We start from the raw sequence: 18388 nt of genomic DNA, 5'->3' as shown, positions 1-18388 counted from the left end.
CCGTAACATTAGAGAGTAACATTTTTCTTTTCGGGTCAAGTGATCATTGACAGGACGTCAGGCGACCCCCGGGTACTGAATTCAAGCCATATTAGTACACTGTGAAGACAATGAAGCATGGTGGCGCAAAAACTATGGTACGGGGATGTTTTTCATACGCCGTTGATCATGGATCAGTTTGAATACATCAAAATGCTTGGAGATTATGTTGCCCTATGCCGAAAAGGAAATGCCCCTGAAATGGGTCTTTCAACAAGACAACAATCATAAACGCACGAGTACGTGAGCAACATCTTGGTTCCAGACAAAAAGGATTGATGGAGTGGCCGTTTCTGAAGCAAAACCCCAAAATTTACAGGAACTATGGAATGTAGTTTGCTCATCCTGGGCTGAAATACCCGTTTAGATACCCAAAAACAATGGTTATGCAACTAAATAGTATTTCAGTCATTTAAAGGGAAGTTTAATCTTAAAAAATATAGTTTGAAGAGATTAATATTCCTTTTCTTTGCTTCCTGTTAAAGAATAACGCACACTTGATCAAATTTGTTAATGCTTTAAAAATAACAGGCATCAGGCTGACATGTCTTAAAGGGATACTCCACTTTTTTTGGAAATAGGCTCATTTTACAACTCCCCCAGAGTTAAACAGTTGAGTTTTACCGTTTTCGAATCCATTCAGCCGATCTCCGGGTCTGGCGGTACCACTTTTAGCATAGCTTAGCATAGATCATTGAATCGGACAGGACCATTAGCATCTCTCTCAAAAAAAATGACCAAAGAGTTTCGATATTTTTCCTATTTAAAACTTGACTCTTCTGTAGTTACATCGTGCACTAAGACCGACGGAAAATGAAAAGTTGCGATTTTCTAGGCTGATATGGCTAGCAACTATACTCTCATTCCTGCGTAATAATCAAGAAACTTTGCTGCTGTACCATGAGTCCAGCAGGCGTAATGAGATGACGCAGCGCCTGAAAATAGTCGACCCTATAGTCTACCGAGCCGGGGACTATTTTCAGGTAAATTTGCCTATTTCCAAAAAAAGTGGAGTATCCCTTTATTTCAAAATGGCCTGTAGAATAAGGGTAAAAGCAAAGGCTGCATCTGAAATCGCATACTACCCTACTGTATAGTAGGTGAAAAACAGTATGTGACATAGTAGTATGTCGAATTCACAGTACTCCTAAAACAGAAGGCAAAAAGTACCCAGATGACTTACTTCTTCCGATGAGATTCTGAAGTGTGCATAAGATTGAACTTTACTATCCAATAAGGCCACGGGAAAGGATTTATAAACGGCAGTTTAGTGACTGATGCAGCTAATTCAGTCATGCAAGTGCAGCTCCTATCTTTTTAAATTGGGAAACTTCAAATTCTCCAAAGCGGTCTCATAAATGTGGTTTATTATGCTCAAATATCGTTAAAAAAAGCGTATTTTTCAGGCTAGACCAGCTAATGCAGAACACTGGACGAGTCCACTACTGGAGCTTCTAACGACAGATTACTTTACCAATCAGCAATTGGCTCTTTTATTTAGAAGGCCACCATTTTGCACAGGGTTGTAACTTTAGGATATCCACACACCGCAAAGACATTGCAACTGGAATGAAGTAGAGTTCCCAACAGATACTGTAGCAAATGCTTTAATTTCACATTGGCAGTTGACATCAAAAGCATGATTTCCCAAGATTTGGCAAATGCATTTGTGAATCCTTTAGAAAAGAGTGTTTAAGTTTAAAAGAACAGATATGCGGGGAAACCAGCAAGAGTACAAGAGCTTTCCAATTTACAAAGTATACATTGGCCAGCAGCAGCAAACATTCCTTAGAGCTCAAAGATTATACAACAATCTACTTATCAAGCATTCTCTGAGGACTTCGTTTTCATTCATATTCATGGGTAATGCATCACAGAAATCCAAACCAATAGCATACAGTATAATGTGGAACAGGATACTCAGTTACATGGCAGATGCTCCTCAATCTAACAAATATATTATGAAGATAAACTACAGTATGTACAGACGAGTTCCAGTTCGTATTGTTAAACAACGGACCGAGCGAAAGGGCCGGGTCAGTAAAGTTGGTATCACTTGGAGTCCATGGGAATGGGACAGATCAAAGTTAAAGACAAGAGCATAGTGAAACCACTATCAAATTGACCCCTACATTCTTATAAATGAGATATTTACAGTACATGTCAAACACATTTAGTTTAGTGAGAAATTCCGAAGCCTGAGGATAAAAAGTCACGTGACGTTAACATGAGAGTATTAACCGAGCAGAATATACCATTAAATACACCACTACAGCAAAAACAACAGTGGCTACAAATCCTCTCCATATTCAACATATGTAGGGAAAGAAAGAAATGGCTCAGCAGGAAGGAAACTGAAAAAAAGAAAAAAAAAGTAAAAGATTCAGCTCTGTCTATCAATGGGACAACTCCTGAGATATTTTAACAGTGATCTGTAGTTTTTGTAAATCAGAATGCACTTTTTGGCCTATTGTAAATTAACTCCCAGTGTAAAATATGAGGTTGCACTGGTTAAAAAGCCACTCTGTGCATATATGTGTGTGTGTGTGTGTGTGTGTGTGTGTGTGTGTGTGTGTTTGGGAAACCTTAAGTATTTAAAGAGAGATTGATTCACGTTGTGTCAAACAAACACATTACCGGGGTGTGTTTTCATAAACTAAGGCCAGAACTGTGGTCTACTGAGGTTGCGGGTGGCTGGAACCCCAGGAAAAGAGACTGGGAAGGCGGAAGGCAGAGTCTCTTCGTGCTGGGTCGGGAAGAGTCAGGGTCTCCGGAGCTGACTTCTTCCTCGGTCTGTCCTTGGGCACAGATAGGAAGTCTGGAGCTTCAGTGGAGAGGGGTGTGGAGGGAGCGCTGGACGGCCCGCTGCGAGCGCAGGCTGGCAGGGGCGTCTGGCTGATGGAGATGGCTGGGGGAAAGGTGCCCAGCTTCTTATTGGTGGCCTCCTGAGTGGCTCGCTCATATTCTCTCACTTCCTCCATTGTCATGTCTTTAAACACCCAAGCAAAGAAAGTTCAATTAGTGGTGTGTAGTGGACATCTTAAACATGGAGGCAAAGTCTCCTCAATCAAATGGAATATGTATTGCACTAAACCCGGTTGCATGAACTGCTAAGACTAGTCTTACAAGTTAGTTCTTTAAGACGGTTCATATCTTTTTCAAGTCAGTTACATAAAAACATAGACTGGTCTAAATTGAAAGGCGAAAAAGTAAGACTGATTACCCCCAACTAACTGCTAGTTGTTCGCACTAGTTCTTAAGACAGTCTTAATATAATGGCTATGTTTATGCAACTGGCCCCAGATGTGTCTAACTCAACTCCTTTAGAAGCTCCAACATACCTACCTGTAGTTTTCAAGTAACCCTGAAGAACTTGATTAGCTGGATCAGGTGTGTTTTATTGGGGTTGAAGCTAAACTCTGCAGTACTACAGTATGGTCCTCCAGAAGCGGAGTTTGACAACCCTGGACTAAACATATCTAATATGAAATCAAATTCCATAATATGATGTTCACAAGGTTTCCATTAACAAGCTACAGTAACATATGTCATGTCATCTTTATACGTTTCTACAGGCTGTTGTTTGCCTACTATTTATAATAGTCTTCCTTTCAAGACCATTAGCCAACAAATCCTGACTAATGGGTACCTTTAATTCAGGGGTGTTCGTTCCTTTTCCTGGAGGGCCTGCTTCCTACAGTTAAAGGGATACTCCACTTTTTTTTGGAAATAGGCTCATTTTACAACTCCCCCAGAGTTAAAGAGTTGAGTTTTAACGTTTTCGAATCCATTCAGCCGATCTCCGGGTCTGGCGGTACCACTTTTAGCATAGCTTAGCATAGATCATTGAATCGGACAGGACCATTAGCATCTCTCTCAAAAAAATGACCAAAGAGTTTCGATATTTTTCTTATTTAAAACTTGACTCTTCTGTAGTTACATCATGGCTGATATTGCTTGGAACTATACTCTCATTCCTGCGTAATAATCAAGAAACTTTGCTGCCGTACCATGAGTCCAGCAGGCGTAATGATATGACGCAGCGACTGAAAATAGGTCTAATAGGTTAGACAAACTTAGTCCCGGTCACGTTGGAAGTTACCGAGCTGGGGACTATTTTCTGGTGCTGCGTCATATCATTACGCCTGCTGGACTCATGGTACGGCAGCAAAGTTTCTTGATTATTACGCAGGAATGAGAGTATAGTTCCTAGCCATATCAGCCTAGAAAATCGCAACTTTTCATTTTCCGTCGGTCTTAGTACACGATGTAACTACAGAAGAGTCAAGTTTTAAATAGGAAAAATATCGAAACTCTTTGGTCATTTTTTTGAGAGAGATGCTAATGGTCCTGTCCGATTCAATGATCTATGCTATGCTAAAAGTGGTACTGCCAGACCCGGAGATCGGCTGAATGGATTAGAAAACGGTAAAACTCAACTGTTTAACTCTGGGGGAGTTGTAAAATGAGCCTATTTCCAAAAAAAGTGGGTAAGTGGAGTATCCCTTTAAGCTCCAACCTATCTGACTAGAAGTTTTTAGTGATCCTGAAGACCTTGATTGATCTGGTTCAGGTTCATGTACTTGCTTAGGGCTAAAGCTAACCTCTGCAGGAAGGTGGCCCTCCAAAAGCAGGATTGGTTAATGGTCACCTCTGCTCTAATTCAACCAACTAACTACCCGCAGCGATCTCCATGACACACACTTTTAAGTTCTCACTGAGAACGCAATAAGCTTGAAAGAGACAAAAGAAACCCTGCCTCCCTCCCTCTCGCTGTCTCCTTTTTTTTTGTGGAGAGAGCGGCTTTGCTTTCTATGTCTTGTAATCTGAACACTTTCAGTGTTCATGACTGAATTTGTTTAAAGAGGTGTCATCTAATCAGTTTGGTCAAGGTCTTCGATGAGTGAAACTTCTCTTTACTGTCCATTTGTTCTTGAAGTGACTCATGCAAGACTAAACACGGTTGTGAGCTATGGATCACGACATCCTTCTGCGTCTGTGAGGTTTGTTAGTCATGACTCTGGGACAGTCAACACAAAAGAAACCACCATGAATGTAAAGAGAGGATTAAACAGCAAGCATGATTAGATGACTGGTTGGTCAATGGTCAAACTTACCAATCCACTCGTCAACCCAGGCGAAAGCCTGTCTATGGCCCAGCAACAGCACATCCCTCACCACCTAGAGAAAGACAGGTTAAAGGGTAACTCTCGCCAAAATGCAACCTAGGTTCTTTTTGTTAATCTACCCGAGGCGAACTTTCGTTTAAACGCATAATTAGAATGGAAACGGCACTTTTAAGTTTGACCATACTTTCGTTTTTCGGTCAAATTGCCTTTTGAATGGGAGTGCTTGGGGCACTTCTAGGATAGCATCAAAAATCCCTATTCTTAAAACACGAAGAAGGCTCGACACAACATGAAACTTTGCTGGAAGTATCACCAGGGGCTCTACACATGAACTCCAGCATTGACAACATTGTTTGTGTACACAGAGTTTACTAAAAAGAAAGGTTTTGAACAACTCACTGTAGCTGTTGTTGTTTCCGTCCGCCGGCATTTTGTCAGTCAAAAATAGTCGATCTCCGAATGCAACGTCACAGGGAGGAGAGTAAAGATGGAAAGCTCCTTAAGCTTAGTTCCATACAAATTCACAGATAATTTGTTGTTTTGTCGTTTGTGAAAATCAATATTGACCTTGTATTTGAAAAAGGATCCTCATATAAGAAGCAATACTAAAATTCAGAGTCAGTTCATTCACATTCGGAGATCGACTATTTTTGACTGTCAAAATGCCGGCGGACGGAAACAACAACAGCTACAGTGAGTCGTTCACAAGTGTACACAAACAATGTTCTCAATACTGGAGTTCATGTGTAGAGCCCCTGGTGATAATTTGAGCAAAGTTTCATGTTGTGTCGAGCCTTCTTAGTGTTTTAGAAATAGCGATTTTTGATGCGATCATAGTCGTGCCCCAAGCACTCCAATTCACAAGGCAATTTGACCGAAAACGAAACTACGGTCAAACTTAAAAGCGCCGTTTCCATTGTAATTATGCTTTTAAACGAAAGTTTGCCTCGGATAGATTAACAAAAAGACCCTAGGTTGCATTTTGCCGACAGTTACCCTTTAAAATATATGGTGATTGTGATTTTGCTAAGTATTTTGCAAAGTAGGACAAGTTCCTGGATCTCTTGTTGGTCATGGAGAATTCATTCTGTCAAAATAAACAAACGGACAAAAAAACACTCCAATTCTTCCCTAACCCCAATTCTAACAATAACCCTAATCTAGCACTAACATCAGAGAAAAAATTAAAGGACAAGTTCGGTATTTTACACTTAAAGCCCTGTTTACAGATCGTTTCTGATGAAATAGAACGGTTAAGATTGAAATTTGGACACATGCTGCTGTCCCGAGAATTTTAGGTTTCTTTCACTTTCCCCCCCACCTCCAGAATGGCTGCATATGTGCACTGGAACAATCTTTCCTAAAACGCATTAAACTTTCGTTTACAAAGACGTGAAACTCTTTGCAACAAAGGAGCGAAAGAAACCTAAAATTCTCGGGACAGCAGCATGTGTCCAAAATTTAATCTTAACCGTCATCAGAAACTATCTGTAAACAGGGCTTTAAGTGTAAAATACCGAACTTGTCCTTTAAAGGTTAACAGTAATGTAGTTAAAGCCCTAGCTCCAGCGGAAAGATGACTAATCCTAACCCTAAAATCTGATTGGTTGTTGTTCCAAAACAACGAAAAAGATGATGATTCAGGAATTTGTCCATGCAATATTATTGTAAGCACAGCCAGATGGACAGATCTATCTATAGATCTGAGTGATCTGCAGTGTGAGCAACTGCAAGGTTGGAAGGATATGCATGTGGAAGGGTGGAAGTGACCTTGTGCACAAACTGTTCCACACGTGTCTGAAGTCCCCACACCTCGAACTTCACGGTCACTAGCTTATAGGAGCACATGACAGGGTCCTGCGTGTCTCTCCATCCCTCCTGCAGCAAACCCCGGGCTGTCTTCTCGGATTTAAAGTGTCTTGGGTCCTGAAGTGGAAATACAAATCGAAAATGGTCACAGAGCCAATTTTAAATGCACTATACTAGAATGTAACATTTTAACCTTTTTGAGACTTATCATTCACAGCAGAATAGAAAGAAGACAGGAGATGATGGAATGAAAAGGTGGGACCCAGATCGGGAAATGAACCAGCACATACCAACAATGCAAAACACTAAACCAAGGCTCTGACAATCGTGACCCTGGATCACAAAACCAGTCACATGTCGCACGGGTATATTTGTGGCAATAGCCAACAATACATTATATGGGCCAAAATTATCGATTTTTCTTTTATGCCCAAAATCATTAGGATATTAAGTAAAGATCATGTTCCATGAAGATATTTTGTACATTTCCTACAGTAAATATATAAAACATGTATTTTTGTGAGTGAATGCTGCACAATCACCAACATAAATGGACAACTTTAAAGGAGATTTTCTCAATGTTTAGATTTTTTTGCACCTTCAGAATCCAGATTTTCAAATAGTTGAATCTCTGCCAAATATTGTCCTATCATAACAAACCATACACCAATGGAAAGCTTATGTATTCAGCTTTCAGATGATGTATAAATCTCAAATTGACCCATGTGACTGGTCCATGTCCAATTGTGGTCCAGGGTCAAAATTGGAAATCCCATTATACAGTTAAATTGCAAATGTTAAATCACTGTTTTTAGATATTGTTTTACTGTAAAGATTTCCTTGTATTAGTTTTTTTCTGTATTTGTAAATGCTGTATTTCATTTTTATTTTATTTGATTTCTACCAAGAATTATTGTGTTTAATGCCTGTATCTGCCATCCAGTTCTAGCTGATGGAACACCTAAAAGCATATTAGCATACAGAATTAGAGAGCGAAATCCATTTAAAAGTGAACATTGCTTTGCTCTACTCACTCTAGAGGGCAGAGCACTTGATGTGAGTACTCTACACATCAACTACCCACAGGGTTCAGTACCTGGCCTATTTATACTCCCCCTTTTCACCAAATCACTTGGCAAAATGATCACCTCTCAGAGCTTTTCCCTATCATTCTTATGCAGATGATGATCAATTAATTTATCCTCCTTTCACACTTACAACAAATCATCATCTGGTATTATCACATTTTTGGCAGTCATTTCTGCCTGAATAACTTAACCTGTTGAAAACCGAGCTGTTGATCATCCTACCAACCTAGCCAAGACTTTGTCTTTTAACAGACAACAAAATCATCTCACAAAAAAACCCAGAATGCCAAGAATCCTGGAATCATGGTCAAGGAGGTCTATTACACCTGGAGACAACTGTTCTTGTCAATGGCAGTTTTGAAAAATTATTTCATTTTTTCTCATGGGACACAATTGTTTTTGAAACAATGACCTGAGCTGTTAATGCCGTGTAAAAAAAAAGTGTTAAAAACAATTGTCCCAGCATAAACGGCACAAATAATCCCTTCAACTGACCATGACTAATGCACGTAAGCCTAAAGTATACTTCAGTTTGGATGTGAATGCTAGCGTGTGCGTATAGCCAGATGTGTAGCCTTTCAAAGTAAACTCTATTTGATAGCACTAGAAAGTTTCATTCTTGTTCAGTGTCTGCGCTACTTCTCTCCAGAAGTTATGACTGATAAAAATGTCTTTGTACTCGTTTACACTAAGGTTGTGGGCATCACTTAAGTGCAGTTCTGACTTTATAACACACAATTGCAACTTTATATCATGCAGTTCTGACTTTATAACACACAATTGCCTGTTATATCTCGAGTTTATTGAGTTTATATCTCGTAATTCTGTCATCTTTTCTCAGAATTGACAGATATAAACTCACAATTGCAAGAAAAAACTATATTACGCAATTCTGACTTTATATTTCGCAATTGTGAGAAATAAAGTCAGGATTGCGAGATGTAAACTCGCAATTGTGAGATAAAAAGTCGCACATTATCTTTTAAAATGTTTTATTCTGTGGCGGAAACAAGCTTCCATAAATGATCACGTGTACAGTATGCACATTATGCTGTTGATGAAATGTGCATCACTCACACTATACGCATAACGTGTTAAAAAGGAAGTATACTTTGGGCTTTCAGCGGAGGGAAAGGGACCTTTGTGAAAGGATTCGGTTGCTCACTTTTGTTTGGAACGACCCAACACATAGTGTCCCCTTCCCGCAGTGTCCTTGAAGGGCACAAAAATGCCAGCTGGAACTTCCCCAGAGCGGGAGCTTTGCTGTCTTTTGTCTTTGCAGGACTGCTGGGAGAATCAACGTGGGGGGCATTTCTTATCCCCCTAAAATACACCTTTAGTCATACTCCGTTTAAAACTCATCTATGACAATTATACCTTGCAATGCATTGTGGGTGCATTACACAAACTGTCAGTATAACACCATGTCCTAACCAGATGCGGTTCAGTTTGCTGGTGTCAAAGAGTATAGAAGCCCAAGAGGCGAAACTCTGTTGTGTTATGGGTAACAGTCTGTAGATGGCGCTGCGGAGGCGCGTCCGCCATTATGGACTGAAAGCTGCTGAAATCGTTAGCGCCAGTCAATGGCAAAATCAATGCCTCTTCTCTCATAAAAAGAAAAAAATACAAAAAAACGTCTCATACACAAATGCACACACAATAGATGGTGGTGTCTGATTAATTACTGAGATCTTGGCACCACTTCCATTTTAGTACTTTTTATAGTTCATGTGTGCACTTGCTAGTTTGCACATCTTTTTTGTAGCCTACCTTTCCGCCTGTAGTAGGACATTCATAGATTGTTTTTATTCTTGCCATTGAAACGTTCACTGTGTGCACTTTCACTGAAGATGTTGAAAAAACAAGTTGTTAATATTTTTGTGATATTCTATGTAAAAGATTAACTGTCTTAAGAAATGTTCATTTATAATTGTATTTATTTATTTATTTATTTTTTCAAATCATATGGTGATGTTCACTAATTTCAAAATCAACATTTGAATAAATATCTTATTACCGTGTGTCTGCATATATATTATTTCATGAATTTCTGTTATTCATATAACAAGGAAAATGCATAATAGAACATAAATATTGATAGATTAAAGGTTTGCAGTAATTTTATAATTGTATCTTTGCAAACCGTAAGTGTTAGGCTAATGAAGCCGATTCGGTGGGAGACATACCCTTACGAAAAAGTACTATAGGAATCTTATAGTATTTTGGGACAAAATATTATAGTAATCTTATAGGAATACGAGCCGCTATAGTATTTCTATAGTAGTCTTATAGTCCTTCTATAGTAATATTTTGTCCCAAAATACTATTTTCCTAAGGGTAATTAGGCCATGCATAACCAACACATAAACGTAACATTTTCTGTCATTTAACGTCGGTCATCCTCATTAATGTATTTTAAATTGTTTTCATATTTAGATATGACGGCCAGAAAAAAATAAGTTATGTTAAGTTTTTGTTATGTTAAGTTGGTTCAGTGCCAGTGCGCTGGTGATATTTCGCAATGTTATTTTTTTATTCAATCTTAAATCGTTCACTTAAAGGTATAGCGGAGGATGTTTTACTTCCTGGTGGGTAGTCTAAACTATTGGTCCTCCTAATTGTCAATCATTCTGGTGAATCAATCAAACTTTTCAAAAAGTGGAGAGGGCGGGTCTTATCTAAAATTTGGAAAGATCCTCCGCTATACCTTTAAGGCGAGACACATCGGGTTTTTTTTACTGGTCAATTTTGAGATTTTTGGATATTTGTCTTCAATATCATGTCTTCTTTCAGACTGTGGTGAAAAAAAGTCCGAAATACACATTTAGGTCTTTATTTTACTACACTTTGTCTGTTTGCATCTGTAGATTTCTCATAAATTCAACAAAAGTTGGCGTTCTTAATCAACATGTTGCTCCGCGATCGCTGTCTGCTCCCTGTCATCACATCACTGGAAAGCTCTCTCTCTCCTGTACAATCCTGTCGGATCCAAATATGGTCGTTTCCTTTTTATCAGCAACCAATCGTGAAAGTAAAAGGGCTGAATGCGCAATCTCATTGGCTGATGATAAATCTTTAAAGCCCGTTTTCTCAAAATGACTTTTCTCTCATACTCCAAGTCCGAAATCTCCACTTCAGTAGCACCTATATACACCAAACTTTACAGTCTTGTACCTAGCTATATTATGAAGACATTTACAGAGGGATTTGTAAATATATTATTCCTAGCCTGATTTATATAACATTTTATTCTAAAAAACATGGCAAAACATTTTTTTTAAGGCTATTGACAGTATTTTCTGATTTACAGGATAACATAAATCCATAAATCCCTCTGTAATTTTTTTCCCATCTAATATGTGAACACAATGAAACATTATTTTTTTAACCTGGCTTTATCCAATACTCAGATTTCGTTTTTTAAAATATATGCAAATTAGCGCACATTTAATTAGATATTGCCTAATTTGCATATTTAAACATTAAATTACAGAAAACTTGTAATACGTTTTTTTCTCATCTTAATGTAGGTAATCAACTGGGAAAGTTTCATGGTGATATCTGCTAGTTAAATTTTTTACCCTATTCACCTGTAGTGTCTCGCCTTAATGGCGTGCATTTTTTTTTTTTTTTGAACAAAATAAGCATTGACAAGATTAACATTTCTTGCGTTGTTGCACTGTGCCACATCAGGACGTAACGCTAAGGTTGTTTTTCCGTGACACAAGTGATTTTATTCGTCTAAATGAGGACTAGAGAGTGATCACGCTTGTCAGTCCCAGAATGGCAGCTGTTCTTTTCCCTTCCACATCTAATTCCACCTCTGCTTTTTTCCTCCCTCTTCAAACAGAAGCACTGCTGGCCTGGATCCTCAGATAGCAGCAAGCTCCTGCCAGAGAAAGATAACACTGCACTGCTCTCATCTGTCTTAAGCTCACCTCTGCAGGAGGAGAGAGACAGAATGTGAAAATGAGTTACTGTGGCGGTACAGTGGAGAGGTGACTCGGAGTCTTACGTGTATCCAGTAGAGATCTCAACAGGGCCTCTTTAATAATTCAGGATTGGCTTAAAAATAACCCACACTCCTTTGTTTTCTTCTATGTGGGAGAAGCACTCCCCTGTTTCTTCAAAACAAAATCCCATCAGCACTAAATACCATATCAACCGAGCTCAAATGAATAAATCATAGAGGTCAGTGAGGAAAATATTGGATGTGAATATGAAAGATGGAGCACATACGGTACTTTAGAGGGAATTTATTATAATTTCTTTAATGATTATGCATTTATGTGGATTATTAAAGAAATATCTCACCTCGGACTCCTTGTAGTAGCGCTCTGGTATCTCGTCGTAGGCGATGTCAATAAAACACACCTCCGTTTCTTCCACTCTGAGCTCCGTATCAAAGATCTAGAGGACAATGAGAGGTGTTTAGAAAGACAATTAGTGAGAAACAAAAAAATACCAGCTAGCATTAAAGATGTCGGGATGCTCCAACTCAGCCTTAACCAGATGCGACACAATAACGTTTCCTTCATCTGTCCACACACTGAAAGCAACTATGCTAACTATGAACTAGCATATTTGACGTGTGAAATACAGGTTATGTGGAGCGGATGAGATTTCACTGTGAGTGGAATTAGAAACCAAGCAAGCAATAAAACATCTTGTCATTGCGGCTCATTGCATTCACGTGTTATAGATGAACAGATTAACTGAAGGTCGCAAAGTTGCTGTATTATTTGGTTGCTAGTTATTCTCAGACGTCACACCTCACAGTCCGGGAGTCTGATACATGTTGCAAATAAAAAAATTGAAAGTCCCCTTGTGGTGAAAATCAAGCTTTTAAATGTTGAATGGGTGGAGACGGGGCTAATTTGCATATTCATAGAACTGCGTATACTTAATGAGGCAAGGGTGTCGAGTTACATTCAAGCTATTTTAAGACATGAATAAAAAAAAAATCACAGGATAAACCTTTTAAATATGTCATTTTGGTGATCAAAGATGAGCTTTAAGGGATACGATTATTGACTAGAGGATAGGATAGGATCTTTAGAGGGGGACTTTAAACAGACAGTCAGGTTTAGAAGTTCCCATACTGATACAATGAGTGCAATTTTTCATAATCCGTGAACTTCACATTCAATGAAGCCTGTTCTAAGTCAATCATAACATTAATAATAATTTGTTACATTTATATAGCACTTTTCTTTGCACTCAAAGCTGAATGAAGCGATGAAGCCAATCAGTATATATGTGACCCTGGACCACAAAACCAGTCACATGGGTAAACATTTTTCAAATTGAGATTTATACATCATCTGAAAGCTTTCCATTGATGTATGGTTTGTTAGGATAGGGCAATATTTTACTGAGATTCAACTATTTGAAGATCTGCAATCTGAGGGTGCAAAAAAATCGAAACATTGAGAAAATCTCCTTTAAAGTTGTCCATTTATGTTGGCGATTGTGCTGCATTCACTCACAAACATACATGTTTTATATATTTACGGTAGGAAATTCACAAAATATCTTCATGGAACATGATCTTTACTTAAGGCGAGACACCAAGTGAATAGGGTAAAATTTTTAAATAATAGATATCACCATGAAGCTTCCTCAGTTGATTACTTACACAAGTATATAAAAAATATGTATTACAAGTTTTAGAATTTTCTTTTTATGTTAGATTTTTTATCTCATTAAATATGTACGATTTTGCATATATTTTCGGTAGATAGATCTGAACATATGATAAAGCCATTTTGTTTACACACCAGATGAATTTTTTTTTTTTATAATTCAGAGGGATTTCAGGATATATGGTTTCATTACCTCGGAAATCTAAAAATACTGTCCATATTTTTTTTATTAAAATGTCACATAAATCAGGCCAGGAATGATTTATTAACAAATCCCTCTGAAAATATCTTCAGAATACTGCTAAGTGTATAACTGGAGAGTTTGGTGTACACAGGTGCTGCATAGGCTGAGATCTTTCTACTGGAGAATGACAAAAAACTCATTTTGAGAAAACGGCAGTTAAAGGGTTAAGTAGCTCTAAATAAGATTTCATAGTTAGCTTTAAATCCCCCTTTGGAAATTCACGATTGGTTACTGATAGAAAGGAAATTCCCATATTTGGGTGACAGCATTGTGCAGTAGACTCAGAGCTTTACAACGACAGACTTCAGTAAACAGACGGCGCTCGGCGTGTCGCGTTGGAATGCTAACTTTTTGGTCAATTCGGGAGAAACTTACTGCCGCAAGTAAACAAGATGTAATAAAATAAACATCTTAATGTATATTTTCAACGTTTTCTTTATAGCAACTTGAAAGAACACACATTGAAGGAGTAAACTAGGCCAAAATCTCAAACTGACCACTGCATGAAAAATCGATGTTTTTGCCTGCCGTGTCTCGCCTTAATATCCTAATGATTTTTGGCATAAAAGAAAATTCGATAATTTTGACCCATACAATGTATTGTTGGCTATTGCCACAAATATACCCGTGAGACTTGTGACTGGTTTTGTGATCCAGGGTCACACATGGGAATGATTAGGAGGCAAATTTGACCAGGATGCCGTAGAGAGTCAGGACCTCGGTTTAACGTCTCATCCGAAGTATCCCCGTCACTATACTGGGGTGCTAGGTCCTACACAGACCACAGGGTGAGCGCCCCCTACTGGCCTCACTAACACCTCTTCCAGCAGACACCTGGTTTTCCCAGGAGGTCTCCCATCCAGGTACTAACCTGGCTCAACCCTGCTTAGCTTCAGTGGGCAACCAGTCTTGGGCTACAGGGTGATAGTTGACCAGTATAAGCTGCCATGTGTCCAAGATCTGGCTACTTGGCACTAGTTTCTGGTTTCAGGCAGCAGATCACATGAGCTCCACTATCTGCTCTCCCATTGGTAGTTGATGCATCACATCACCGAACATTAGCATACTGTGCATCAAGGCAGGAATACACTACATGACTTTTGGCCAGATTTGTCCCCGATTTACAGTCTGGAGGTAAACGATTTACGCTTAGATGCCAAAAGTCAGAAGGAGTCCGCAGATTTTGGGCAGAAAATCGATTAGTATATGATGAGCAGATTCATTTGCATGCATTTGGAGGATATTCAAACTTGATTTTAATTAGCACACATACTGTTTTTATTTATCATGCAGTGAGTAAAAGGTGCGCATTTCTGATTGGGTTTGTTGTTTTCGGAATTACTAGTCTGGTAATGTGTGTGATCCTCATTCGTTTAGTGTATAATGCCCAGTTTTTCTTCTGCAATCATTTACATTTCGAAAATATGATGCCTGGGCCATATTTACCAACAGCTTGTGCCAGCGCAAACCCTCTTTTGGCTTTAAAAAACTACTGCCAGGATTTACTAAAGACATGCAGTGAAAAATGAGCGCTGGAAAGGCGTGGACAGGGTTATTTTTTACCTCTGACCTTATTGCACATGCATTTGTAGGAGTTTCCCTTTCAGGTGCAAAATTTATGGGAGGAGAGTATATAAATGAAATCACGCAAGGTGATTTATTAAGGTTTTCGTTAGTCAGTGTAGTGGTGTTTGCGCCATTATTTACCACCCATATTTACCAAACTTTCCACTCCCATTGCGCTCTCACACTAATTTGCCCTGTTTAGTAAATCTGCCCCCAAGTGTTTTATAATGTATTCAGATTTTAAAAGTAATGGTGTATTCCAACCTTAGTAGCTCATCTTTGCCACATCACAAATCTTTGACTCTTACTGACAGTGAATGATGTCTGGTTGCTTTGCTGCAGCAAATCTCTCTCAGTGCGAAAACAAGCTTGTCCATTTGTCACCAGGATATAACTATATATATATATAAAAGTCACTCTGTTGTGGGTTATAGTAAAGAGAGCACACTGCCACTTCTGCTCCCAAGAATTTATTGAAAAGAACAACGTTTCGACCCAAAAGTAAGATCTTATTAATGTCACCAGCCCTTCTGGGTACTCTTACTAGTTCTATACCAAAGTAGCGAAGAGTTGACAATTGAAATGAACAGCAATGTGGTTCTTTTGGTCATTCAAACGTGTATTACTTCTATGTTTTCAAACAACGGTGCGTTTTACACATGTATGCTAAACCACATGGGCATTTGATCATATAAATTAAGTTTTTGGTGTTACATGAAATTATTCCCTTAATTTTTAACTGTTTCCCACAATGAGGATGGCTGAAAGTGTGACATTTATTTGTGAAATTACACTGTGCACATTGTCCAGAATGTCCACACCTATAATTACCATCAGGGACTGAAAAGGGATTGCTTGGTCGGCTCTCACCACCATATGCCGTATATTAGGAGCTCGTTTATGTGCAAATCGTGGAGGATCTTTGCAAAAGTGACTAATTGTGGGATCTGATCGACCAACAACCTTTACAAAAGTGACTAACTGTGGGATCTGAACCCACAATTAGTCACTTTTGTAAAGATCCTCCATGAAGTGGTTATATTTGAGTTTGATTAGGTCGTTACTGCATTGGATGATTGGGTAATTAGTTCACTAATGAGGTCAGGTGTGATGGTTCACACTTTCTATGATTGTTGCTTGCCTGACGAAGACCCTTTGGGTCGAAACGTTGTTCTTTTTAATAAATTCTTGGGAGCAGAAGTGGCAGTGTGCCGATTTTTGTTTATTTTGAGTTTGATGCTTTATTTGATCGAGGACCTGCCTAAAGTTTTTGGGATGTGCGCACTATTTCTTTCTTGAATTAATTGTAAAGAGAGACCCAGGATTCCTCCGCAGACTCCAGCACTTCTACAGCTGCAGACTCGATGCTGTCCACTGGAAGGAGCTCTCGGTCTGCTCGCGAGTCACTGTCAGCGAGTGCATTCATTGCATGGGCTGCCACTTATCCGAGAGCACCAGTGCTCGCAGCCGAACAAAGACTCTAATGGGTGAGAGGGCTTTGCTTCAAAGGATCAGGTGCTTTCAGGTGAGAGAACGGCTCTCCTGTTGTCTGTCACTTGTGTGGCTTTGCCAATTACATTGTAATTTTTTTCGCATCCAAGTGACATAAGCTTCAGGGATAACATGGAGAGAAATGTATAAAACCTCTTTATTTTAAAATGCAGACACAAAAAGGAGAGTGCACTAGCTGTGAGGAATGGATGTCCTGAAATTGTAAAAACAAAGAATAAAAAGAGGGGGTGACATGACAGAGGAGCTGAATATTTTATAAAAACAAGCTATGGTGGACCTTATCAAGAGAGATGGGGTGGAAGACAAAAAAAGGGAAATTTGAAAAGGACTTGAATGATGGCTCTAATAAATATCAACCTTCATTTCTGAGATGTAACCAAACGCTGAAATCATCACGGAGTCAAAGCACGAAACTCAGACAAGCTTGTTTATCAAAGCCGGAGAACAAATCTACAACAGACTCTAAAGACTCTCAATGGTGGTGATAAGCAACATTAAGTAGACGCAGACGCTTCAACGCAGACTAATGCACGCTGGAGTGCACGCTTTAAACTTCAAAGAAGCCAACATGGCTCAAATGTAGGGGAAAAAATAATAATAATTCAGAAACAGCCTCTCACGCCAATGAAGAGGCGGAATACAGATCAAGGATTTGTGTTTTCTCCTCTTACAGATGCAGACAGAGTTCTGCAGGTGCAAAACGACAAGAGACAAATGAGGAGGTGGGTTCAAATATCTCTTCACCGAAGACTGCAAAGTGCTGCCCCATGTATCTACCGCATGACTGTGGTTGATTAAAGCAGCACTCAGTAGCTTCGGGACTTCTTCGCTGTATTCTTGCTTTTTGCTCGCAGGTTTCTCTCTAGAGCTCCCCCCACAGCTTCGGAATAGATGTGAAAAGATGTTGTAAACACTGTTGTAAAAACTCTTTGTTGATTCTCAGACACCAGAGGCTATAGATCAACGACATCAAAGCAGATGGGACGTTCTTTAAAACGTCTTCTTCATTCGGGTTCGGACAGCGTGAGGGAGCGCAACAATGACAGCATTTTAGCAGATTTCTTTTGGCCGTAAAGCAATTGTTTACATCGCAAGACCTGATATCACGCGAGACTTCCTGACGCAGCGGCTGGCGGCCCGCCAGCTCAAAGTTGCAAGTGCGTATTTTCCGCTCACGGGCACCAGGGGGGTGCGAAACGACCACCATTCAACCCGAAATAAGTAATATAACCATTCCAATGACTCCGAAGCTGTTCAGTTAAGGTAAAAAAAGTTACTTAGTTCACCTTTAAGAAAAAAAAGCGAGGTTCATAAAGAAATCATTTACGGAGTCTGGTGTGGAAGAACTTGACTGGC

General features: G+C 39.2%; 1 protein-coding gene and 1 long non-coding RNA gene across 2 annotated transcripts in view; one reads left to right on the top strand and one right to left on the bottom strand.

Annotated features, from left to right (window-relative positions):
• Positions 1 to 1630: 1630 nt before the first annotated feature.
• The window catches only part of pitpnc1a (phosphatidylinositol transfer protein cytoplasmic 1a), a 107799-nt gene continuing 91041 nt past the window's right edge, over positions 1631 to 18388 (bottom strand). Inside the window, exons 6-9 of the mRNA XM_082188043.1 lie at positions 12380 to 12475; positions 6939 to 7094; positions 5157 to 5220; positions 1631 to 3028 (exon numbers count right to left, since the gene is read on the bottom strand). Coding sequence (XP_082044169.1) covers positions 2715 to 3028; positions 5157 to 5220; positions 6939 to 7094; positions 12380 to 12475 — 630 coding nt within the window. The 3' untranslated portion in view covers positions 1631 to 2714. The remainder of the gene's footprint in view (positions 3029 to 5156; positions 5221 to 6938; positions 7095 to 12379; positions 12476 to 18388) is intronic.
• Positions 13786 to 17830, top strand: LOC309513012. Its single transcript, XR_014211243.1, has 2 exons — positions 13786 to 17045; positions 17185 to 17830. It is a non-coding gene; the product is annotated as an uncharacterized lncRNA (long non-coding RNA).

This window comes from Leuciscus leuciscus (assembly GCF_965113295.1).
Source record: "Leuciscus leuciscus genome assembly, chromosome: 1".
NCBI classification, from domain to species: Eukaryota; Metazoa; Chordata; class Actinopteri; order Cypriniformes; family Leuciscidae; genus Leuciscus; species Leuciscus leuciscus.
This window is presented reverse-complemented; position numbering and strand designations above follow the sequence as displayed.